This window comes from Podarcis muralis, chromosome 2, assembly GCF_964188315.1.
Source record: "Podarcis muralis chromosome 2, rPodMur119.hap1.1, whole genome shotgun sequence".
Classification (NCBI taxonomy): domain Eukaryota; kingdom Metazoa; phylum Chordata; class Lepidosauria; order Squamata; family Lacertidae; genus Podarcis; species Podarcis muralis.
The window spans coordinates 34515305-34540503 of record NC_135656.1 but is presented as its reverse complement, the minus strand read 5'-3'; the positions used below and the strand labels follow the sequence as shown (position 1 = coordinate 34540503).

At 46.4% G+C, this 25199-nt stretch overlaps 1 protein-coding gene across 7 annotated transcripts in view; it reads right to left on the bottom strand.

Annotated features, from left to right (window-relative positions):
• TMEM94 (transmembrane protein 94) overlaps positions 1 to 25199 on the bottom strand; it is a 69771-nt gene that overhangs the window by 28801 nt on the left and 15771 nt on the right. For 5 of the 7 annotated variants that reach the window (XM_077924195.1, XM_077924194.1, XM_077924197.1 and 2 more), the window contains 9 exons: positions 22740 to 22895; positions 11473 to 11592; positions 10147 to 10274; positions 8114 to 8250; positions 6576 to 6778; positions 6083 to 6234; positions 5394 to 5496; positions 5024 to 5110; positions 2455 to 2571 (listed from right to left, as the gene is read on the bottom strand). In XM_077924195.1, coding sequence (XP_077780321.1) covers positions 2455 to 2571; positions 5024 to 5110; positions 5394 to 5496; positions 6083 to 6234; positions 6576 to 6778; positions 8114 to 8250; positions 10147 to 10274; positions 11473 to 11592; positions 22740 to 22895 — 1203 coding nt within the window. The remainder of the gene's footprint in view (positions 1 to 2454; positions 2572 to 5023; positions 5111 to 5393; positions 5497 to 6082; positions 6235 to 6575; positions 6779 to 8113; positions 8251 to 10146; positions 10275 to 11472; positions 11593 to 22739; positions 22896 to 25199) is intronic. The other 2 variants (XM_028716867.2, XM_077924199.1) reach the window with 1 other exon arrangement.

The following is a 25199-nucleotide window of genomic DNA, read 5'->3' as shown; positions in this document are numbered from 1 at the left end:
AAGAAAGGAACAGCATCATGCAGAATGAGAGAACAAGAGCTCACATCCAATAGGTGAAGGGAAGGCCAGGAGAAGACAGGAGGACACATGATCCAAGAGCCTGATCAAGGAGCCTGATCATTTGGAATAACTGCTATATTCCAAACAGATTTGAGGGGAAATAGATACAAGAGAGGATGCTACTCTAAGTCAAGATGGAACTAAGACACAAACAAGCATTCAGGTGATAGCGATGCAGAATCACATCTGAAATTTAATCACAGAGGGGGAAAGAACCGGCAGGATAGAGAAAGCAAACATGAAAACAACTGGGAACACAAGTGTGGGTGACAGGGAACATGGAGGTGCTGGCAACAAGGTGGGGAAAGGGGGAAGAGGAAGAGAAGGAACTTAAGCTTTACATGCCTGCAGCAAGCAGAAATGGAGAAGAGAGAGAAAGAGAAGAGGGCAGTGAAGGGAAGAGACAGAAGTAACATCTGGAGTGGTAGGAATCAACTGACAGATGAACCACCTGCCCCCTTTCTCCTTTCATACAGAAGATAAAAAGCCTCTCCTATTATTCTTGCACCCCAGAGATTTGGGGGTGGGGGCCCACACAAAATCTGGCTTTACAGATATTAGACAATTATTAAGAAGACTTTGCAGAACAGTCAAAAACTAGAGCCCAAATACTGGCTGTGACAGGCAAGCAAGCACTTGGACCTACCATCTCCGTTGTTCAAGCCTTTCGGAGAAATTATTCAGCTGAAACCCAGCAGCTTGTCCATCAAGCCTTCCTACCACCCCCATTTTGCCCATTCCCAAAACCTAACAGACCCATGTCAGTTCTACCGTATTTTTCGCACTATAGGACGCACTTTTTCCCCTCCAAAAATGAAGGGGAAATGTGTGTGCGTCCTATGGTGCGAATGCAGGCTTTTGCTGAAGCCTGGAGAGCGAGAGGGGTCCGTGCGCACCGACCCCTCTCGCTCTCCAGGCTTCAGGAAGCTATCCCAAGTCTTGCAAGCCCGGCGGGATGTCCCGCGGGCTCGCAAGGCTTGCGGGCAGCAGCCTGCACCCAAAAGCTGGGGACAGCGGGGAGGCGCAGAGCCGCCACCCCGCTATTCCCCGACCTGATCTGGAGGCTGACCTGATCTGGATGGCGGCGCTCCGCCATCCCGCTATTCCCCGACCTGATCTGGAGGCTGGGGGTGGGAGGAGCAAGCCTGCTTCTCCCCCCCCCCAGCCCCACAACCTCCAGATCAGGTCGGGGAATAGCGGGATGGCGGCGCTCCGCCATCCCGCTATTCCCCGACCTGATCTGGAGGCTGGGGGTGGGAGAAGCAAGCCTGCTTCTCCCCCCCCCCCCAGCCCCACAACCTCCAGATCAGGTCGTGGAATAGCGGGATGGCGGCGCTCCGCCATCCCGCTATTCCCCGACCTGATCTGGAGGCTGGGGGTGGGAGAAGCAAGCCTGCTTCTCCCCCCCACCAGCCCCACAACCTCCAGGCTTCAGGAGAGCCCCACCGCCAGCCCCACAAGCTCGGGGGACAGCGGGAGAGGCGCAGCGCGCCCTTCCCGCTGTCCCCCGACTTGGCTAGAAGGCTGGCGGGGGGAGAAGCCTGCTCCTCCCCGTTGCCAGCCCCGCAAACTCGGGGGACAGCGGGAGAGGCGCAGCGCGCCTTTCCCGCTGTCCCCCGACTTGTCTAGAAGGCTGGCGGGGGGAGAAGCCTGCTCCTCCCCGTCGCCAGCCCCGCAAACTCGGGAGACAGCGGCAGGGGCGCAGCGCGCCCTTCCCGCTGTCCCCCGACTTGGTTAGAAGGCTGGCCCAGCCCCGCAAACTCGGGGGACAGCGGGAGAGGCGCAGCGCGCCATCCCGCTGTCTCCCGACATGGTTTGGAGGCTGGCGGAAGGCTTCCTCCTCCCCCAGCCCCGCAAGCTCCCAGAGCAATGCCAAAGCTGCGCGCAGCTTCGGCATGGCTCTGGGTCCCGTTCTGGGGGAGGGGGAAGCTCGGGCTTCCCCGCCCCAGCCCCGCGCCTGGCGGGGGGGGGAATAAATTTTTTTGCCTTTATTTCCCCCCCCAAATCTAGGTGCGTCCTATGGACCGGTGCGTCCAATAGTCCGAAAAATACGGTACTTCCAACTATTCTGTTGAAAGATGGGTGGCATATAAAGAATACATTATTATTATTATTATTATTATTATTATTATTATTATTATTATTATTATTATTGCTACTACTATTACTACTACTTTGTTTGTCCCCCCACCCCATGGTAATACTTCCACTTGTACCCACAACTGATCCAGTTTCAAAGATTCACAGGGCAAAATGGAAAAACACAGGCGCACTGTATTTGTATTTTTCAGACCTAGGAAACATCTGTGAACTCCCCTCTTGTCTCAGTAGTCCAGAATTGCCTTTACCCAGTCCACCCTCTTCCCAACAACATGATGTTGTAGAAGTACCTACCAGGGAAGTGGGTGAGGTCTTGCTCATCTGGGCCAGGACTCTGGCTTCACCAAAGGCAGTGGCAAGAATCCACAGGACAGGGAACAGCAGCGGGAGGATGGGCAGGACCCCATTGACCTGTGAAGGCATTCCAGGTCTCCAGTTAGTATAGCTGAAGATTGGCTCCATCACTTCCCCAACAGCAGCAGCAGCACCACCCCAGTGAGCAGGAAACACTTGCTCACATGAACATTATTACTTATACTTCCAAGGTGTGTCCAGCGCTCAAGATCAATGGACAGATGTGCAAAGAAACACACACACACACACACACACACACACACACACACACGTAAAGAAGGGACGAGGTTAAATGAACATCACTGTGCTTCCATGGCCACTTCTGCAATTCTGTCTGGACATGTATGGGCTGCAGATTATTAGTGTTCCTCTTTAGATTTAAAGTGCTGATCACCTACAAACCCATCATGGTACTTTTAAACTGAGAGGAAAAGCTACAGTTTCCATATGAATCTCAGATGCGAAAGGAAACAAGTACAGTGGTGCCCCGCAAGACGAACGCCTCGCAAGACGGAAAACCCGCTAGACGAAAGGGTTTTCCGTTTTGGAGGCGCTTCGCAAAACGAATTTCCCTATGGGCTTCCTTCGCAAGACGAAAGCCCATAGGGAAATCTCCGGGACAGCGGGGAAGCGCAGCGCGTCTTCCCCACTGTCCTCGGACCTCCTCCCGCTGCCAGGCTTCGGAAGGCTGCTCCGAAGCCTGGCGTGGGGCGGAGAGGTTTTTTAAAAACCCCGGGACAGCGGGGGACTTCTCCGCTGTCCGGGGCGATTTTAAAATGCTGCCGGGTGGCAGCGCTGCCGCCCAGCAGCATTTAAAAAAACCCGGGACAGCGGGTTTAAAATCGCCCCAGGCGGCGCGTTTCTCCGCTGTGCCGGAGGGCTTTTGAAGGCAGACGGGGGGAGCAAAGACTTTCACCCCCCTCCCGCCTTCAGAAGAGGTCCTGGCGGTCTTCTGAAGGCAGGCGGGGGGTCGAAAGTCTTTGTTCCCCCCTGCCTGCCTTCCTGTTCTCCGCTGTCCCGGAGGGAGGGCTTTTGAAGGCAGGCGGGGGGGGGAGCAAAGACTTTCGCCCCCCGCCTGCCTTCAGAAGATGTCCTGGACCTCTTCTGAAGGCGGGCGGGGGGCGAAAGTCTTTGCTCCCCCCTGCCTGCCTTCCCGGGAGAGCAGAGAAACGTGCAGCCTCTCCTTGCGGAGGGGTTGCGCGCAGCTATGGAAGAAGGCAAGGCAGCGAGCGGGATGGATCCCGCTCGCTGTTTTGCCTTCCCCTTTAGCCCCGTGCAGCCTCTCCTTGCGGAGGGGTTGCGCGCAGCTATGGAAGAAGGCAAGGCAGCGAGCGGGATGGATCCCGCTCGCTGTTTTGCCTTCCCCTTTAGCCCCGTGCAGCCTCTCCTTGCGGAGGGGTTGCGCGCAGCTATGGAAGAAGGCAAGGCAGCGAGCGGGATGGATCCCGCTCGCTGTTTTGCCTTCCCCTTTAGCCCCGCGCAGCCTCTCCTTGCCGGGAGACACTGCGCAGGGCTTTCCTGGCTTTTCTGGGAGGTGGGGGAATTCCCCCACCTCCCGCAAAACCGGCAGAAGCGGCGCGCACTTTAAAAGGGCTGCATGGCTTCTCCAGGCTTTCCTGTCCCCGACGGCTTTTGAAGGCAGGCGGGGGGAGCAAAGACTTTTGCCCCCCGCCCGCCTTCAGAAGAGGTCCTGGACCTCTTCTGAAGGCTGGCGGGGGGCAAAAGTCTTTGTCCCCCCTGCCTGCCTTCCCAGGGGCTTTTAAATCGCCCCGGACAGCGGAGAAGTCCTCCGCCTGTCCCGGGGCGATTTTAAAATGCCGCCTGCCAGCATTTTAAGATCGCCCCGGACAGCGGAGAAGCCCTCCGCTGTCCCGGGGTTTTTTAAAATGCTGGGGGGTGGGTGGGAAGAAAAGCCCTTGTCTCCCCCCCCCCAGCCTTCAGAAGAGGTCGGGGGACAGACTGTCCCCGGACCTGGTCCGAAGTTGGTTTCCATAGGAACGCATTAATTGATTTTCAATGCATTCCTATGGGAAACCGTGCATCGCAAGACGAAAAACTCGCAAGAAGAAAAAACTTGCGGAACGAATTAATTTCGTCTTGCAAGGCACCACTGTATATGGAAGTCCAAGAGGAGGGATGTTTCTAGACACAGGCTAAGCCTGAACACTTCAGTAACAGAGGACAAATATCCCCACAGGAAAAAAAGAACAGAAGTGAAGAGCTCTTCAGAGGGTAAACTGCATTTAGACCACAGAAGCTTCTTGGTGAATTAGTATTTAAAATCAATTTTACATCCACATCATAGCTAGGTGGATTTGCATCAAGCATGTGTGTATGTATATATATATATATATATATATATATATATATATATATATATATATATATATATACACACACACACACACACACACACAGACCTCAGTATAGCCCAGAAAGGTATGTCTTTCCTGATATAGGGAAGCTAACTGAAGTTCAGGGAAAATAAAAACACATTCTTTTATTTTACCTGCAGCTGAAGCAATGTGTATTGCCAAGGGACAACTCCAGGAGCCATGAAAACAAAGCGTATGGCATTGGTGACCAGGAAACCAATCTGCCGTTTAAGGAAAAGAGGCAGCATTAGAAGCCCATATATGTAAATCACTATGATAGGTGTAGCTATATCACTTCAACACTACAGAAACACCTTCTGGTTATTATTACATTAAAACAGTCAGAGCCTCAAAAACCGATACCCAAAACCAATCAAGAACCCACTGCGTGAGTTAGAACTGCTCAGGTCACAGGAAGCTGTAGTCAAATGCAATGGTCCCAGCCACCTGGAGCCTGATTGGACCAAGCCTGGTGACAAAAAGCAGCTCATCAATAGGACGTACCAGCACAATGGGAACGGCAAGCTTGAGCATCACCGACTGTACAGTGAACCTTTCGTTATCCAAAGCAGTCACGGAACGTGACAAAGCCATGTCTAAACATAACCTGAAACATAACAAAAGATTTACTGAGGATTTTGCAAAGTTCCAGGTATTTATTGCTTTTTTCCCTTATACCTCCCAGCTTTATACAGCAAACCACTATATGGGACTGGTATATTCCATCCAAAGAGTTGATTTGTCAGATGGCAGAGATTTTTAAGACTATAATGTATTCTTGTGGTTATAACTGAACACAGGATAGATTGAACATATTTTATTTTTTTATTTCAAATATGTAACTTGTCCTTCCTCCCCAAAGGGAGCTCAGGACAAATCACAAAAACAGAATCAGATGAAAACAATTTAAAAGCAGCACTATAGCATATATTCAAGGAAACAGTTAAAACCAGCGGTGTAAAAATGTCATAAAACTCTCAGTCCAAAGCCTGGATAACTAAATATTTTTTTCTAAAAGGTTTTTGCATGTTTACTGAACACATGTGAAAAGGGCGCCTGCCCTATTTTTATTAGGAGGGAGTTCCATAGCCAGGAAGCCACCACCAAGAATGCCCTGTTTCAGATGAATTCTCCATCCATTCTGCTACCTTACTTCAAATTTCAGTAACAGACTGTCCTCACATTGAACTTACCTGACATTGTCAATCACTGGTGTTTTTGTGACACGAAAGAGTCGATACTGTTGTGGATTCTGAGGTCCCTTCTTCACCTCCCCATTTGGAGATGGTGGAGGAGAAAAGGGGGGAAAGAGATCCCCAGGCTCCAGGACAATGTGCTCATCATCCTGTTAGTAGAATGGGAGACAAAAGCTGAAAATGGGCAAACTCGGGGATCCTTTGTGTGCATGCACGAAAGAAGTGTGCATCTGAAGAAGTGTGCATGCACACAAAAGCTCATACTCATACTAACAGTTGGTTTCTAAGGTGCTACTGGAAGGAATTTTTTTAATTTTTTAATTTAATTTAATTTAATTTAATTTGTTTTGTTTCACCATGAAGTTGTTACAGTAAGTGTCACACATTTTAACCAAAAGAAGGAGGTGCCCTTGAATACCCGCTGGGGAAAAAGCACTGGCCCTTATAATACTTAGGACCCTGGTTTAAAGAGAGAAGAAACTTGAGTTACCTTAATCCCTCTGAGAGAAGTGAAGGACTCCTGCCCTGGCCTCAGGGCAACGACATCACCCGTTACTAACAAGCTGACTGGAAGATTGACAAGATGGCCGTCCCGGTAGACCCAGTGGAGTGACCAGGAGGGGGCAAAGGGCATGTGAAGGTCAGGGTACATCGAGGGTGTCCAGCTCAGCTCTTTGCCATCCTTCAAGGCATCTGAAAAGTAGATTAGCAGGAGAGGTATGGTGGTGCCATGGCCAGAATGGGTGGGCTTTGGGTGAGAAGCCACATCCTCCACTACGGGAGGAATCCATTCTGGATGCATCTTAGTGCATAGATTGCCTTAACTGCATGAATGCACCTTTAAAAAAATGTAAACAGTATCTGCAAAGGTGGTGCTTGGGTAGCAGTGAAACTATAAGGACCGCCCCACGGCAATCCTGACAAAGATCACCCTCCTGAAGCTGCAATTTGCACCAGGAAGGAAGCCTCCACTGGTACCAATGCAGCTCCAGGGCATGACTTTCATCAAGACTATGGTAGGGAAGAAGTTAAACTCCTTCTCCCCCTCTCTTTCCACTCCCTGTAGTCAAACTGCTACTCAAGCCCCCTTGCAGCTGCTATTTACATTCTCCTAAGTCATGAAAGCACACAGTTAATGTCACTTCTGTTTCGATCCTCACACAGACCGTGTGGCTTCCAGCAGCTGCCCTCAAGTATTCCCCCTGTAGGGCAGGCAGCAGGAGCCTCCATATCTTTGGAAAATCAGTGTATGTATTTGCCTATGAGAGAGTGGACAGGGTGGAGTGGGAAGCGGTGGGGGCAGCAAGGAAAGGAGGCCGCTGCAAATGACAATGGGGAAAACAGTTCCCCCCTTCCCCTGATAGTGCGAGGATGTACAGGTGAAAGTGGTAGTTACAGGTAGGTAGCCGTGTTGGTCTGCCGTAGTCAAAACAAAATAAAAAAATTCCTTCCAGTACCACCTTAGAGAACAACTAAGTTTGTTATTGGTATGAGCTTTCGTGTGCATGCACACTTCTTCAGATACACTGAAACTGTATCTTCAGTGTATCTGAAGAAGTGTGCATACACACGAAAGCTCATACCAATAAAAAACTTAGTTGGTCTCTAAGGTGCTACTGGAAGGTGAAAAGTGGGGTTAAGCTTTTGTGATGGGAATCCGGAAGAGGAGAGAATACACTTGGCTGCTGGAAAAACGGGGTGCCAAATGAGAGAGGGGAAGAAAGGGCAAACCTAGCCTAGTAGATTTGTCCTGTGAATAAGTCATAAGGGTAGACTATGAAGGTATGGCAGGGGGAGAACTGACAGCTGTGGTTGTGATGGAAGACAAGGATAGTTCTGGGGTGTTAAAGGGACAAGATTCCATACGACCATGATATGAAAGCAACTATTGCCCCTAATTAAGAATTTGCTTTTTAAGGTATTACATAAAAACTAATGGACAGTAGGCACTAAAATTACGGAGAGGATGTGGCTACGCAGGATAGCAAACAGGAGCGAGGGGCAGTGTGGGGAGAGAGGCGGCCTCACCATTTATCCTGCCAATGATGTCCTGGAGTCTCTTCTCGACCTCCTGCCGCTTTAGCCTCTCTTGCCGTCCAATCAAGAGGACGTCGAGCAGCACCAAGAGGAACAGGGCCAAGGCGTTCACAATTTCAGAACCTTCACTGTTCAAAGCAAAACATCAGAGGTTGCAGGCAGCTGAATAAAGGAATGAAATATACGTCCCCATGTGGCTGTCCTGGCAGGAGTCGCAAGAAGGGAAGTCTCTAGCCCAAGAGCAGCTGGCAGGGTGGGGCAGAGGCACTTACAGAGCATGAGCTCCTGGCAGGTGAGTCTCTGCTGCTTACTGGGAGTGGGAGGGACAAGGCGGCAGCAAGGATGCAGTGGGGTGCAAATGCACCAAGCAAGGCGGTCCAGTGTTTCTGCTGGTCCAGTTGCACCATGCTGCTCTCCCTGCTGCCTTGCTTCTCCTGGTAAGAAATAGTAACTCACCTGCTGGGAAGTCAGGTAAGCACCTCCTCCACCCCAGCCCAGCCCACCTGCTACTGACAAGGGCATGGAACCTTTTGCACCTTCTAGGCTGGTCTGTATTATCCAGCTTAATCCAAATCAGGATCGCTAAACCCATTAAAAATCCTTTGAGGTGTCTGGATTAAACACCGCCATCATATTCGTAAAATTAAAAGCAAAAGGTTCATCGGTTGTTGCTTTGGCACCCTGTACACCCACATGGGTGACATGTAAAAATATTCCTTCGTTCATCTAAATATGCAGCTCAGTTGCAGTCATCTGACCCATGACATAATGCCACACAGGAAGACTGCCAAGGCTGGACAGGGCTCCTATGCCTTTAATAGATTCAAATCACAATATGAAATCTGGCAGGTTAAAAACATCCCCAATCCTTCTGCTTGTTAGAAATCTCCTTGTGCCAGCAGCTATATTAAAAAAACAAAAACAAAAAAACCACCCAAACACCTTTTCAAAGCCAGTCATTGGCAGCCCAAGCACTCTATGCTGAACTGGATGTCCATCCCGCACTTGGAAGACACATGTCAGGGACCGTACTGAGGAGGAATGGTGGGAGCCTCTCCCTCCCCCTGTTCCTGATCAGGATCCTGAATCTTCCCAGGAGCAGTGGGACAGTATAGATTTGGAACAGTGGTTTGCAGAGGGACACAGATCAAAAGGCAGAAGCTGGGAAGTACTGGATGGGGAACAGCTAGGAGGAGAAGAACTGGGAAACAGAATTAACAGACACACTGTTGCTTGAAAGCGTCCATCCACTCAGCCAAAAGGTCAAGGAGAGCAGATAAGGTGGCAGCACAGAAAGCAGTGGTTGAGAGATCAGGTTACAAGATGCGGTAGTGACGTGGGTGACTAGGGAGGAAGTTGGTGTAACCCTTAATTGGGAGCACCTTCATTCCTAGGAATGGATTCTTTGTTCTCTCACTGTGATCATTAAAGTTTCTAACTGGTAAGAGACTCTTTGTTCTACTTATCTACTGCCAAAGGAGGGAAGGAAGCAGATTCCCTGAAGCCTGACAACACTTTAACAAGTGCCCTGCAGGAATCCTTCCAACAAAAAAAAACATATGAGTGCGTCTCATAAACCAGTGAAGAGGGAAATAATGTGAGGTCAGAGAGAAATTAGGTAGGTGCCATGACAAGTCTGCTGGTTTAAGCCAAAAGGCCACTTTGTCTTCATTACAAATCCACCAATGTGCTTAGATCTTCAACAGAAGCCCTATTCCGTGTTCCGTGGGTCTGTAGGATGAGATCTTATTGGTGATCTGCGCATTTTATGGAATTCTTTGGTTTGGAGCGTACGTTTGGCTCCCTCCCTGTCTATCTTTAGACACTAGGCAAACACACTTCCACAACCTAGGTGGAAACTGGCTATTGGTTTCAATCATCTGGTGTGATCTGGTTTGGAGTTTTGTTTGCGACTGTTTTGGTTTTTCCCTGTTTTATGGAATTGTTAATGATTGAATGTTAGCAGCTTTTGGGGTCATTTATGGACAGAATATTGCAATAAAACAATCAATGAGATAGCATACCTTCCTTGTGGTTGGCTCCCGTAACAACATAATAGTATCAGCACTGTCAGCAGCATCAGGGATGCCCCTGGCCAATGGAAACAGGAACAGCGGTTGCCATGGTGCAGGAAACTGGCTCGCCACACCTCCTACCAAAAAGAAAAGAAGTGCAAAGGAGGAGAGAGACTACATCAACAAAATAGAACCTAGGCTTTGCTTAAAGTGGACGACGAGATAGTAGTAGAGAAAGAAAGCGACATACGTTACCACCACTCGAAATGAACACTGTCTACCAAGGTTATCTCTGATCATTCACTTGCTGCACTGCCTTACCCCATATGTGCCAACTCGAATGTATCTGCAGACCTGGCACTGTTACAGGTGCCACATAATGTATGTTTCCGCAGTTGTAAGAAATTGATTTTTTAGTGTGGCAGCACCTATACTTTGGAACTCCCTGCTTATTGACATCTGGCAGGCAGGCGCCTTTGCTACAGACTTTTCAGCATCTGCTTAGAACATTTTTCTTTAGGCAAGCCAATCCAGACATGCAGGTGTTGTCGTGTTTTAACCTTTTAAATTTTAATAGTCTTTCAAATGTTTTTATTGCTTGCTTTTAACTGCTTTTCATTTATAATTTCAACATTTCCTGTAAACTGCTGTATATAAATTCGGTTAAATAAAATAAGTAAATAGACAATTCTCTATCATTTAGGTATACAGTGGTACCTCGGGTTAAGAACTTAATTCGTTCTGGAGGTCCGTTCTTAACCTGAAACTGTTCTTAACCTGAGGTACCAATTTAGCTAATGGGGCCTCCCGCTGCCACTGTGCCGCCACCGCACGATTTCTGTTCTCATCCTGAAGCAAAGTTCTTAACCCGAGGTACCACTGTAGATGATAAGAAGCGCCATGTCAGTGCCACTGGACACTTGAACATGCTCTTCTACAGAGGAGCAAAGAATCCACAGTTCCACTAATGGTTCTGTGAACTGGTCACAGTAGGGAAGGCCATTGGGGCAGGGTCCCTAGAACCACCACCACCAGCTCTGAATACTCAGATTAAGGCACCAGGCTGGATGAGGAAGTAGGCAGGCCTTCTTCTATTGCTCTGCCCTTGGTGTTGCTGCCAGCATCCCTCAACATGAGGAGAACTGGCACCACCATCACGGCTCCAGCTCCAGCTGCGCATTTTGGAAGCAGCTAAGTGCCACCTTTCAGAAGTGCAACCTTTCAGGAATGGGAAAAGTCTTGCTTTCTCCAAGGATCTGCCTGCAAAATTTACCTTAAATACATAACGTTTTCTTGAAAACAACTCACTGGCATGCAGCAAAATGCCGTGCTTACCTTCCAGGAAATCACCTTCTTCCTTTCCTTCTGATGCCCCTCCAGAAGTGCCGACAGCTGGTCTCTCAGGATAGTCAGAGCCTTCGTTGTGGTCAGACCCAAATTCGAAGTCATTTCATCCTGGACAACAAAAGTTTTGCACACCAAATGTGGTGTTTCTCTATCACTTTGCCTAGCAGTTTCTCTGCTCTGCAATCATAGGCTGCTTAAGACGCCAATGAGATGTGCCTTCCAGCACAGCAGAAAAATTGGTGCAAAACAATGTCTAGCAAATCCATTATACCTCAGCATACCTGCCCTCCCTTTGTCAAACATTGCAGAAAACTTTCCACAACAGGGCAGCTGAGTCCTCCTAGGGTAAACTGATCAGTATTCTCTGGAGATCAGTCTCACAAACAGCTACAGACTACCTGCATGCAAAATGTACCCAGTTCCTAGATAGCCGGTTATGGCTCAAGTATAAGTACCATACAAATAAATTTCCACCATTCTGGAAGAATGTATCCTAGACTGTCAACCAGGGTGGATTTGATTTAAATTAAATTGATTTAAATCACAATTCAGTAAGACTTGATTTAAATCATTTTTTTACAGAAAGACTCATTCTTGCTGGTATCATCTTGATATTGATAACCAAAGGAAGGTTTCATTTTTTAAATAATATTTTTCAGAGTAGTTTTTACAGTTATATAAAAAATTAATGATTTGGTTATACTCTTAGAAATACATAGGCAGATAATTATGACATTGTTGTGAGGTTTAACAAGTTAACTGTTTAAATTTGGACAACTTTTCTGCTGTACTTTATTGGAAGGAGAAAAATAATCATTTCCTTAATAACAATTTAAACAATTTATTTAACTAAAACAATAACCTTATAGCGTATGTATCCATGTTTGTTAACTGATGTGGTTAAACAAAAACAAAAAAACTTAGACTGAGTTTTAGCACACATGAAAAACTTAAAACAAATTCTTATTTCCTGATGAATAGCCTTTGGACTATAATGTAACTTAAACAGAAAACGATCTTTAGAAAGATTTTTCCTCCAAAGCATTTTATTTTAAACATCCAATTTAAATTTTTAAAAATCCGATTTTTAAATATATATATATTTAAAAATAATTGATTTTTATCCACCCTGATACCAACGCTGTGCCACAGAGAAACATACACATACTAGGTTTGGTATGTCCACCCAGGAAAGAATGGTCGCAACCTGAGTTTGCCTGCATGCCCCTTTCCCTTCTGATGCTGTTGGTATTGCATCTCGCTCCCTCCGGCAGTGCAAGCAAATGAGACTCATGCACAGCAATAAAAGTTTTGCCCCTATTCCCCACCACTGCTTTTTCCAACCTAACAAGCTGTGTCTGTTCCTCAAGGCCACAGAGAACCACTGCACTGGTTCATGCAACCCTGTGGCAGAATCCACTAGGAAATTCTCCTGCACAAGCCACATCAAAAGGTCCACAAATGACAACATTTTGGAGATCCCAAGTCACAAGGTGGTTAGATTGGTCTCAACTAGGACCAGGCCCTTTTCAGTACTGGCCCCGACTTGGTGGGACGCTCTGTCACAAGAGACTAGGGCCCTGCGGGACTTGACATCTTTCTGCAGGGCCTGCAAGACAGAGCTGTTCTGCCTGGCCTTTGGTTTGGACTCAGTCTGACCCTTATGTTTCCCTCCCCGTATGGTTTTGATCTATGGGCTTCTTTTAAAATGAGGCTGCATATTAAATTGCATTTTAACCTGTATTTTAAATTGGTGTTTTTTCCCCTACTATGTTTTTACTGTAATTTTACTGGTGTTAGCCACCCTGAGCCTGGCTCTGGCTGGGGAGGGCGGGGTATAAATAAAAGTTGTTGTTGTTGTTGTTGTTGTTGTTGTTATAACAGAAAATGCATGAAAGCACACAAGTGCTCTTACGCAACTCATGACAGCACAGGTTGCACTGGGGAACAGCCCAGCAGATCGTGCCCCATGTTTGTCAGTGAGAAGGAGGGTGCCATTTGGCTGTTCTGTCTCGAAAATAACAGACGAAGCCCTATTGTAAGGATGTAAGTAAAGAGCCGAAAAACTGACAGCCGGCATTTTAAATAAGGGTGAGCCCTGGATTACTGGCAGCTGCAACTACTTCTAGGAAGGTGTTGGTGATGCCTCTTCCCAGGAACATGTTTCTCCAAGCTGTGGTGAGGAAGGCTCCCTTGCCAGGGATGGGTGAAGCTCAGCTGTCAAAAGTGGAAAGGCTTCTACGCAGTCAGCACAGTCCCACGCCACTTCTTAGAAGACCAGCTTTAACCAGACAGACAGACAAACTTTCTGAGGCTGCCGTCAACCTATGGCTCTCCCGTGAAACTGCAAAACCCTCTGCAGCAAAATGAACGTCTAAAATAAGCTAACTCTCACGAAGCACAAGCCACGATACTGCATCCCTGTCAGAACTAAGAATAAAACCTGACGTAATTCTCCTTCTGCTTGGCTGGTTTTAGGGATTAGAAGAAAACGGCTCCCCTGTTTCTGTTGGACGTGGACCAGATTACATCAACGCGTGGCAAAACGTATGCTTCCCACCACCACCACAATCACTGCCACTTCAAAAAAAGGGGGGGGGGAGATATAAACAGGATTCCTGGCAGCACACGTTAATGCGAGCCTTGCAGGTTCTGTGATGGCAGGAGACATCTTTGCAGAGTTAACAGAATTCTTAGTGGGAGGAAACAGAACCAAGAGACTGAATCTCTTTCCTTTGGAGGTTTTTCAAAAGTTAAGTATTTGCTAGCCATGTGTCATGAAATTAAAAGACATCTGCTCCTTGGGAGAAAGGCGATGGCAAACCTAGACAGCATCTTAAAAAGCAGAGACATCACCTTGCCAACAAAGGTCCGCATAGTTAAAGCTATGGTTTTCCCAGTAGTGATGTATGGAAGTGAGAGCTGGACCATCAAGAAGGCTGATCGCCGAAGAATTGATGCTTTTGAATTATGGTGCTGGAGGAGACTCTTGAGAGTCCCATGGACAGCAAGAAGATCAAACGTATCCATTCTTAAGGAAATCAGCCCTGAGTGCTCACTGGAAGGACAGATCATGAAGCTGAGGCTCCAATACTTTGGCCACCTCATGAGAAGAGAAGACTCCCTGGAAAAGACCCTGATGTTGGGAAAGATGGAGGGCACAAGGAGAAGGGAACAACAGAGGACAAGATGGTTGGACAGTGTTCTCGAAGCTACCCACATGAGTTTGACCAAACTGCGGGAGGCAGTGGAAGACAGGAGTGCCTGGTGTGCTCTGCTCCATGGGGTCACGAAGAGTCGGACACGACTAAACGACTAAACAACAACAGCCATGTGTTAGGAACAGACTTCCTGACTTTGGAAAGAGACTACTTGATCCAGGAGTCCCATCTATGCTGAATGATTCTAACTTTGGCAAAAATATATGCACAAGTATTCAACAGTTGCTCCATCAGCACTAGGGTCCTTGAGTGGTTGCCACTGGGCCAAATAACAAGACCAAGGACGGATAGCCTATAGCCCTCCAGTGCCAGCTCTAATCAGTCCCAAGCAGAAGGATTTAGATCAATGATTCCCAAACTCCACCCCGCCCCACACAGACCACTTAATGATTTTATCCCCTGCCGGTTGTAGACGAATTTGGATTTGATATCCCGCTTTATCACTACGTGCTCTACTAGATGCCGTCTGGTTTTCAGCTGTGTTTGTGTTGCTTCTTTTATTTCTTATATTTGCATTTTATTAAAATAAATAAAGTCCTTAGAATTCCACAGAATTCAGATTGCCAGTGTTCTTCACAGACATGCCTTGGACCAGCTGAATGAAACTCACAGTTTCCACGGACCACAACCTGGGAACCTCAAAGCAAGACATCAAGGAAGCTTGAATGCCAGTGTGAATCACACTTCCTTCTGTTCTCCTAGCATCAAATCCTTCCATCAACATACCGACTCTACAAGTCCGGCCCACTTTTTGCCTTGCTGCTCACTTAATCATTTCAGTAAATTGCCAAATTTATTGTGGTGCAGAATATGAAGACATCTCTAGGTAGGACTGGGAATGTCCTGGGAACTCTAGAACAGCCATCTGCCAGTGTAGACACTACTGAGTTAAGTTAGCCAAAAATCTAATTTACCAAAAGGTAGTTTCCTATGTTACCGGAGGATCTTTTTCTTATTTATATCTTTTTAAAAATACATAATTTAGATCTTCACATAGAGGTGTGTTAGGAATTCATCACATATTATGATAATAAAGAATTATGTCTACACACTGGGATATACCTCAAAAGCATAAGAGCCATTCAGGTTTGAAGTCCATGGAACCACTGCAGGAATATTCTGGATTATGTGCTTGAGCTAGAAGTCCAGCTTTCACATATTATGTGGAACACTGCATGTATGTGCAGTACACAGAGGAGCACCCACTAACTCCCATAGCAGCATGAGGAGCTGAAGCATTTTTCTTTATTCCAAGTACAAGTGTCTCAAATTTTCAGTTTGGAGACTACAAAAACTCTCAGTTCTGACATGCTTTTCAGTTAGACTAGAGGCTCTCAGCTTCTTACAGCATCACGCAACAGCAAACGAACAGCATCAGGGTTCTCCATTTAATACGTGGCCTCTCTAAACCCTTTGGTAAGTGAAGAAAGCTAGTTGCTTTCCTGTCAGGGAGATGATGAGCAGAAGCTCGCTATTCTCTATTAGCCTCCAAGGTCTCAAAATTATTTTATTTGAACAATAATGAGATGAGACCTCGCAACTGCACTTTGAGACATCTGAACAAGGATCTTGGGGGCAGCTCTGGGTGTCTCCTTTCCCATTATATTCCTGCATCAGTTTCATTTTCTGACACTTTGGACACTGCCAATGTGCACAAGTTGATCCTGCATTTTCTTCTTCCTTGTCCTACTCACATCTATTAAGGCACAAGTGGAGAAAAATAATATACTGAGCAGCCTGAATTTTTACAGATTGTGTGCATAAAAAAAAACCCTTCACACAAAGTTGTATTCATTCGATCTCATTCATTCATTCACAAAAATCATGCTCAAAGCAGCTTACAAAACAAAGAAACAAAAACCAGGTATGCGCTAGAATCAACCAGTTAGTCCCTAAGGTGCCATGGCAGTTTCTATCGTTTTTGCAGGCATCGCTTATCACTCTACCCTTTAGCAGTTTGGGGCTTTGCAGCTAATTCCCCAGAGTCTGGATATAGTAGAAACCCTTCTGGCACAGAAAAACGCAAGGTGGCAGGGATTATAACTGAAAAGCAAAGTGGCGACACAGCTCAGGATTGGTTCCAAAATGAATTCAATAAGTTAGGAAGGAGAATGCTGAGTAGGACAATGCAATTGTGTTCTCAGCACTGGCGCCTGCTACATAGTCTGTATTTATTTTCCAACACGATAAGCAGTTGCTCATCCCCCAGCACTAACATTCGTCCGTTTCGCTGAGCAGATATTTCAAGTTTAAATAAGCCTAAACCTCCATTCGTAAAGAGATGAATGGCTGCAGTAGAAGCACCAAGTGCTCTGCATTGATTACATAGCAAGCAAGATTGATCTAGCCTATGGTGCTGTGTCTCAACTGCCAACTGTGTGTGTGCCACACACACACACACACACACACACACACACACACACACACACATGCATGTATATATATAGATACTTCCAAGTGGTACGGACAAGACACCCTCACCCTGCCTCTGACTGTCACTCTGCAATCCCAATTTGCCAGAAAACAAGTAATGGTGGCTGTTAGCAAAGTAGTCGTCTCTCAAGGGAACTCAAAACCCTAGGATAATGCCATAAGTTGTGAGGTTATGCTCAATGGCACAGCTAAGAAAGACAGAATGAGTAAATTATAAACGGACAATGGAAAGGTAAGTGGAAATCAAACCATCTGAGGGATCTGAAATCATCTTCTGTTGGTTCCCCTTCCATAGCTGTGCACATTGCAGGTTCAATCCCCATATGGGACAACTGCATATTCCAGCATTGCAGGGGATTGGACTAGGGTCCCTTCCAACTCTACAGTTCTATGATTCTATGACTCCAGTGTTCTATAACTACACACACACACACACACACACACACGTGCAGTAGATGGGCAGCAGGAAAATTGACTAGGAAAGGGTCATCTAGTCCAACCCCCTACAATGTACGAATCTCAACTGGATCATACATGACAGTGTAGACATCACCTATATGTGAGAATCTCTCCACAGGCGGTTCTGCATTAAGATAATATCTTCTAAAGGCAAATCTTTTTTCACAGTACCTCTAACCAGTATCTTCTGTTTACTCAGGACTTCTCTGGCCTATAGCATAACCATTATGTATTACTGCCCAGATGTTGCTTAAGTGTTTTTATGCTGTTTGTGGAGATGACATTCACCACCTAGATAAATTTCTTTGCTGTGTGCTGTACAAGCCTTAAAATAATCTGCTATGATGCCTTGTTGATACTGATACTCACCATGGTTAAAAGATTGTTAGGGAGATTTGCATGCAAGAGGAGAAACACCAAAGAAAGGAAGAGGGGCCATGCAATCCTATGGCTAATAGTGATCCCTAGCCAGAGTTAATGAATCAAGAATATTGCATTGCAACTGGGGTTGTTTTCTTTGGACCACCCAAGAACCTCAAGGAAGTCATGGCCCTTTGGGGCAGGGGGCATTCTGCAGCCTCTCCCTCCAACACAGGGTCCATTTTCAGACTACACAAAACCCAATGCAAGATCCATATGCAAAATGAGACTCTGCTGTTTGCCCTGACATTACTACTTTGAGTTGGATTCTACTAAGCAGTCCTGCCCAGTGGCATAGCGTGGGTTGTCAGCACCCGGGGCAAGGCAAGTAATTTGTGCCCCCTAACCCGTGGATTTGCGCCCCCTAACCCTAACCCCCAGATGTTGCGGCCGGTGCGGCCGGCCCCCCCTGCACCCCCCACGCTACGCCACTGGTCCTGCCAACAGGAACCTGCTCAAGGACCTCCACCAGTGCAATGGGGCTTTCCCACCCTCTCCTTCTCCAGTGTTCCTTCCCCCAAATTGGCTCAAGGGGGTCAGGAGAGCCCTGGAACAGCACATGGGGCAGGGAGAGACAGACTATTCCTGCAGAAATGCTTGTGCTGATGGGACAATCCCCTTAGCGCTATGCTGAATTTCCCCCAGAATTATTACTTTAATAATAATAATTTTATTATTTATACCTCACCCATCTGGCTGGATTTCCCCAGCCACTCTGGGCGGCTTCCAGCAGAATATAGAAATATAACAGATCGTCAAACGTTAAAAACTTCCCGGCGCAAAAACCTATTCAACAGGTTGCATACCACCTATCACAGTCGTGACGCAGACAATCTTTTGATCATCGCTCCAACATGGGAGAAAGAACTATTCACCGAGTGTTGTTCTTTTGTGCTCAATAAATATATTACACAGGTGGCCCCTTCGAGACACGATACATGGGGAGGAGTTACTTTGACAACTCTCCCTTCTCTCTCTCCCCTTGGTGCCAGTTATGTAACCATCAGCAAGGGACAAGCACAGAACAAGCGGATCTCTTCTCTATTGTGAGAGCAAGCAGGTGTCATTTTCACCACCGCACAGTGTCTCTTAGGAACATCACTTCATATTAGAAATTAAATGAGAAGAAAGGGTTTTATCTTGGTCAGGGCTGGAAGTCGAGGGGACATTTCCGACGCCAAGATGGCATAATAACTTCTTTTTGAAAAGCAAGAACCAGCGTTCAAATTTTAGCCACTTCTATTGTCTTATTAAAGTGATTCAAATACCATGCCTTGCTACTGTGTCTGAAATTATGGTGTTTTGAAAACTCAATTTTAAAAAAGATAACTTACAAAACAACAACAGCAACACACATTCAGCACCAGCCCAGGTTTGGAAGGCACTGTTGTTTTGAAAGAGATTGACATTCCTAAGCACAGTATCACATTTGGGGCTCTTGAGATTTCGTATCCCAAACTTTGGTTTTTGTTGGGGATGGGAATATCCAAGTGCAAAGCTATTGCTAGCATGGCCAGGCTTGCAGTTGGTGCCTCATTGGTAGGAAGGTACAGTGTTCAAAAGAAGGTATGCAAAGACAGACTAAAAGGCAAGCAAGGTGAAGAACCAGGCTGATAGGCACACATGTTTAATGACACTAATGGACCTACTTACCTAAAGGGTAAAGGGGCAAAGGGACCCCTGACCATTAGGTCAAGTCGCGGATGACTCTGGGGTTGTGGCGCTCATCTTGCTTTATTGGCCGAGGGAGCCCGCATACAGCTTCCAGGTCATGTGGCCAGCATGACTAAGCCACTTCTGGCAAACCAGAGCAGTGCACGGAAATGCCGTTTACCTTCCTGCCAGAGCGGTACCTATTTATCTACTTGCACTTTGACGTGCTTTCGAACTGCTAGGTTGGCAGGAGCAGGGACCGAGCAACGGGAGCTCACCCCGTCGCGGGGATTTGAACCACCAACCTTCTGATTGGCAAGTCCTAGGCTCTGTGGTTTAACCCGCAGCGCCACCCGCGTCCCACTTACCTACCTACAAGCAAATCAAAGTGCAGCTTTCCTCTGAAATGCACACCTTGCCAAGTTGTGCAATGCAGTTCTCCAACCAAAAAATGCATGCAAAGACACATCTATTTGGGGAATGTGTGTATATATATGTACATGTTCATGAAAAGTATACAAAATGCATTATTTTAGGGGGAAATTACATGCAAGAAACGCTCACTAATATGCTGGCAAATTTTCATGAGCCTCATAAAAAAATCATAAACTGATGTGGAAAGTGGCAAAATGAATTTAAGACTGGGGGGAAACGAGAAACAGATATAGACAGATAAGTCCCTCCTCCTTCTATTATCCTGATCCTGATACTGTTGTTTCCTCAACACTTTCTTGTATTATAGAACAAGCAAGTCAGGAGAAAATTAGCACAAAATGTGATTTCGTACTGCAGAGAGTTATAAGCCAAGTTAGATTGCAATCAAGCCTTCAGTCTCTCTATCTCAGAACAATGGTAGGAAAACAATTCCCCACTATCACCATCATTTGGAAGGAATAAACATGATTCCCAGCTATCTGTTGGGTTGGAGCCAATGGCATTTTGGTCCCTTCCAATTTGTGGCATCTCCACGTGTGAACTTCCTGCGGAAATGGAAAGTGTGGGTAACCATGGAGGAGGGGGCAGGGAAGGAACATCATCAGCAAGAATATGTACAGTTGTGTCATGGGAACTCCACTCTCCTGCCTGCTCATGCATGCCCAAACCTGTTGCATGGACTACTAAGGATCTTATGAATTTCGAACGGGGGGAAAACTTCGCCAAACAAAAAAGCCACAAATTATACCAGCAGGGCTACACTGCTCACTGAGCCTCCTTATGTCCTCATTATGGCCTACACACTTTTGCATCTAGCATAGAGCATATAGAATGAACAGTTATCAAACAATTCACATCATAGCAAGTGAGCAAATCTTATTCAAATAAAATGAATTAGGCCACGGGTATCTAACCATAAAGGTACCATAAAGGGCACAATCAAAGAGGGGGTTAAGCACACCTGGTTAAGAATAACTGAGTCGATGGACCAGGTTAATGGTATATATACTATATACTATCTTTGTACGGGCAGATTTATCCATGTTCTTCCTTGCTTCTCCAATGCTACACTGTGCTTGCCTCCCCAGCCTAGTAGACTAAAAGCAAAAACACTGGGAGAAATAGTGGGCTTGTAGCATGCAGTAGGGCAGGCATGGCCAAACTTAGCCCGCCAGATGTTTTGGGACTACAACTCCCATCATCCCTAGCTAACAGGACCAGTGCTCAAGGACAATGGGAATTGTAGTCCCAAAACATATGGAGGGCCAAGTTTGGCCATGCGTGCACTAGGGTCACCCTGCCTTATGCTTGCTATGGATTTGAGTTGTGGCATACTTAACCAACAAAGGTTGGCACCACTGAGCTAAGAATATCCGTGGAAGACCACATGCTGGCTCGATCCATAACTGCTGGCATAGATCACATCTGCAGCACTGCTCAAATTAATAACAGCATCGGGCTCCATCCAGTTTCAGGAACAAGCTGCCAAAGCAAACTGGGACTTCCTATTTCTCTTTAGCAGAGAAGCTCCATCCTCTCAGGTGACTACAGAAGCTCCATTTTACACGATGGTGCAAGTCCTCCTTGCCTCTTAGAAATTACAGAATCTTTACATTTGGAGATTCCAGCTTAGCATCGCAAATCTACACAGGGCTTGAGTACATTACCAACATTGGTCATGGCCCTCTATATGAGCGAATCTACTTTCTTCCGGACATCAGGGTGTTTTTAGGGTCATACAAAAGCAGAAGGCTGAATGCCAATAACCAGGACAAACTTCTTGGTACTGACAATGCAAACCTCAGCTTTTGCTTGCTCGCTGGCTCCTCCTTCATTTTAGGGTACTGGGTGAAGAGGCAGCTCCTTCAAGCAACTGCATGCTGTACAGCTTTCCTACTCTGTCCCCGCGGCCGTTCTTGTACCTGCAGATCACCCTGGGGCTGGATTTCTATGTAGCTAACACATGTGCCATGGGGATTGGTGTTTGTGCTGTTTTAAAGGCATGTTACATAATGTGACATTAAAGCATATATTACTATACATATTTCCCTAACGCTGGAGAATAATATGCGTAGTCGGTAATTACACACACACACTTCCAACCACAGCTGACAGTAATCCTAGATTTATTAATCTGCAAGGATGGATCATTGCCACATTTGCTTCCCTTGAACATACTTGGCAATCCTCCAGATCCAGGAAATTTGCCACGCACGATCCCTGCTAGTTTATGCCACAGCATTAACCCCCCCACACCCCACCCCTCAAGTATACCAGTAGGAAGTGGCACTTAGTGGCGCAATGCTCAGGCATGTGTAAGAAACAGACAAATCTGAACCACCGAACAGACACAAGGATTCACTAAAGCTCAAGGCATCTATACACTGTGCTCAGAGCCCAAATTCTCCCAGTGATAGAACAAGCCTAGCAGAAAGGAAGAGGTCCTCCTTTCCATAATATATATATTGCCATTTAATGCAGCTCATCTGCCTTAAGCTCACACACATAGGCAACCTCAGAAGCCTTCTGTACATTAGCAGCTCAGGAAAACATGCAGGAAAGGAAGGGAAAAGCCATCTTGAATTCAAACGTTTGAAAAGAGAAAGAAATAAAAAGCGCAAAAGGTAAACTTACTTTGCCACTTTTGGCTTGCTGGGACATCCACAAATCTGTCTGTTTAAAAAGCATCTGGGCTAAGATTGCAGCACAGCACTTGGAACCTTGAACAGCAACTTCCAATGCTGCTATCCAGAGAGAAGCAGAGAGCAATAGAGTGCGCACAGCGCAACGCTGCAGAAAGAGAGAGGAGGAGAGAGAGGGAGAGAGAGAGAGGGAGAGGAACAGCAGAGTGAAGCACCAAGCCACTGATTAATTCAGCCTGTTGCCAGTCACACTGCTGCATGCTGGATATGGGGTAAGAAGGGGAGGGATGAGAAAGAAAGGAGAGATGAGGATGTCCTTTAGGATCACATCCCTCTGGGTCCGGGAGGCTGCATTCAAAAGCCAAATAGCCCATGAAATACACCTGTACGGAAGGCAGAGATGGTATATGCTGAAGCACAAGATGATGCTAACAGAGAACAGGTCCAGGAAAACAGAGGATACTGCAAGGAAAAGCCAGCTCTGGCCACAACAGTGGAGGTGGACTAAATAGGAGGAAAATGACCTTAGGGGTTGAGAACTCCTATGAATGGTCCCGTATTTAAAAAATGTCAAACAGTGCACTTATGAACACAAAACCCTCAGGTGTCGAGCTGTGCATTCTGAGAGCTAATTATTTCAATAAAAATCCACGAGGAAAAACAACCTGGCCTTCTATTTGCTGAGCTGCACTGATATGCCTTGCTCCCTCCTGAGCGACCTCTTGCTCCCAGCAGGACTTCCCAGCAGCAATCAGGATGGAGAGCAGCAGAAAGTCCCCCCTCCAAGTATCAAATATTCATAGCCTCTCAGGAGGAGACTCCTGCAGAAGGTGCAGTGCAGGTTATTAATAGCAATCTATTGTGTCTGGGGCTTGCCACTTACCCAGAGCTGGGCAGCAGCAGCAATGGAGGAGGGACAGGCAGAGGACACTGGGCCAACGGAGACAAAGAGTTCAATGCATATGCCCCAAAAACCCAAAGGGAGGGGAGGAGCAAAACAAAGGTAAATAAATAATAAGAATCACAGTAATGACAGGAGCCAAGCCCATTCTGTACCACAGACAACCTCAATCTAAGCATGCACTATAGATACATTCCTGTGTGTGGTGTACTATTTATCATCACCATCACCTCTTCTTCCTTTCCTTTAGTGTCTGTATGTCTTAACTCTTGCTTGATACTATGGTCCAAGTTACACAAGATCTCAATCCTGTTGCAAAAATGGCCTCTAAAATAACAGAGCAAGGCTTGGATACCTGTCCTGTCGTGCACATGGGGATACCAATCCAATGATGATAGCATGACTCTCGCCGTTTCCACCTTAAGACCTGCACACCTAGTTGCTTCTTCTCTCACTCTCCTTGCCTTTTGATTACATCTGATGAAGAATTCTGGAGAACTCAAAAAAGCTTGATCATACGTTTATGACTTTTGGGGTCGTCCCAATAAAAGTAAGAGTTTTAAGACATCTCTAATGGGCAGTTTTTTCATATATAAAATAAAATTAGATTATTTCCTATGAATGAATCACAAGATCGATTTTATATATATTTTCCAGATGAAAGCACAAATGCACCTAACTTCTTAAATAGACATGACTGAACTATTCTTTCATTGTGTACCTACTCACCACTAAACACTCCAGGCCCAATTAAGCATACACTGCACTGCACAAATTTCCACGCTTTGAACTGTCAAGGTGGTTATGTAGATAACAAGACCCCCCCCCCAAAAAAAAATAATAATTTAAGCCCATATGTTTCTCAAGTTAGTGGACAGGCAGCATAGAATAAAAGTTAAGAGTATCAGTCAAACTAGAGAGACTCCCAACTCAAAATTCCCACTCAGCCAAAAGCCCATTGTATGACAGAAGTAGGGATCCTGCAGTCTGGGTACCTTATTAACTCTGCTTGGCCTCCTCATTTGGCTCGTGAGGCCATTGTAGCAGTTGTCACCCTCACTTGACATCCTACATGATTTCAGGCGTGGAGCAGTTAAAGGGAGTTAGCAAGCACCGCCGATCAGCTGTCTGGCAGTGCCTGCAAAAGTCCTCTGCATGACGGTTACTCTAAAAGTCAGTGAGTGGCCCAACTTCATACAACAGAACTGAGGGAAACTAGATCTGGCCAGTGGGTCAGATTGTTATCTTGCCTACCCACCTCCATGGTTTGACAGGTGACCGATTTTTGCCTTCATGCTCTGAAATCAAAGGAGAGCAAGAAAGACCCATCATTTGAAGAGCTGATCTTCCCACCTTAGAAAGGAGAGGTTCCAGTTCAGTAGCAGAACTCATGCTCTGAATGGATAAAAGCCCTGATTCAGTTTCTGGCATCTCCTGAACCAGGACGGCTAACCCCTGACCTAGTAGTCTGATCTGTCCCCTTTCCTGGCAAAATATATATATATTGCCTCCCAAGACTCCACTGATTTTCTTGATGGCAGGAAAAGAAAA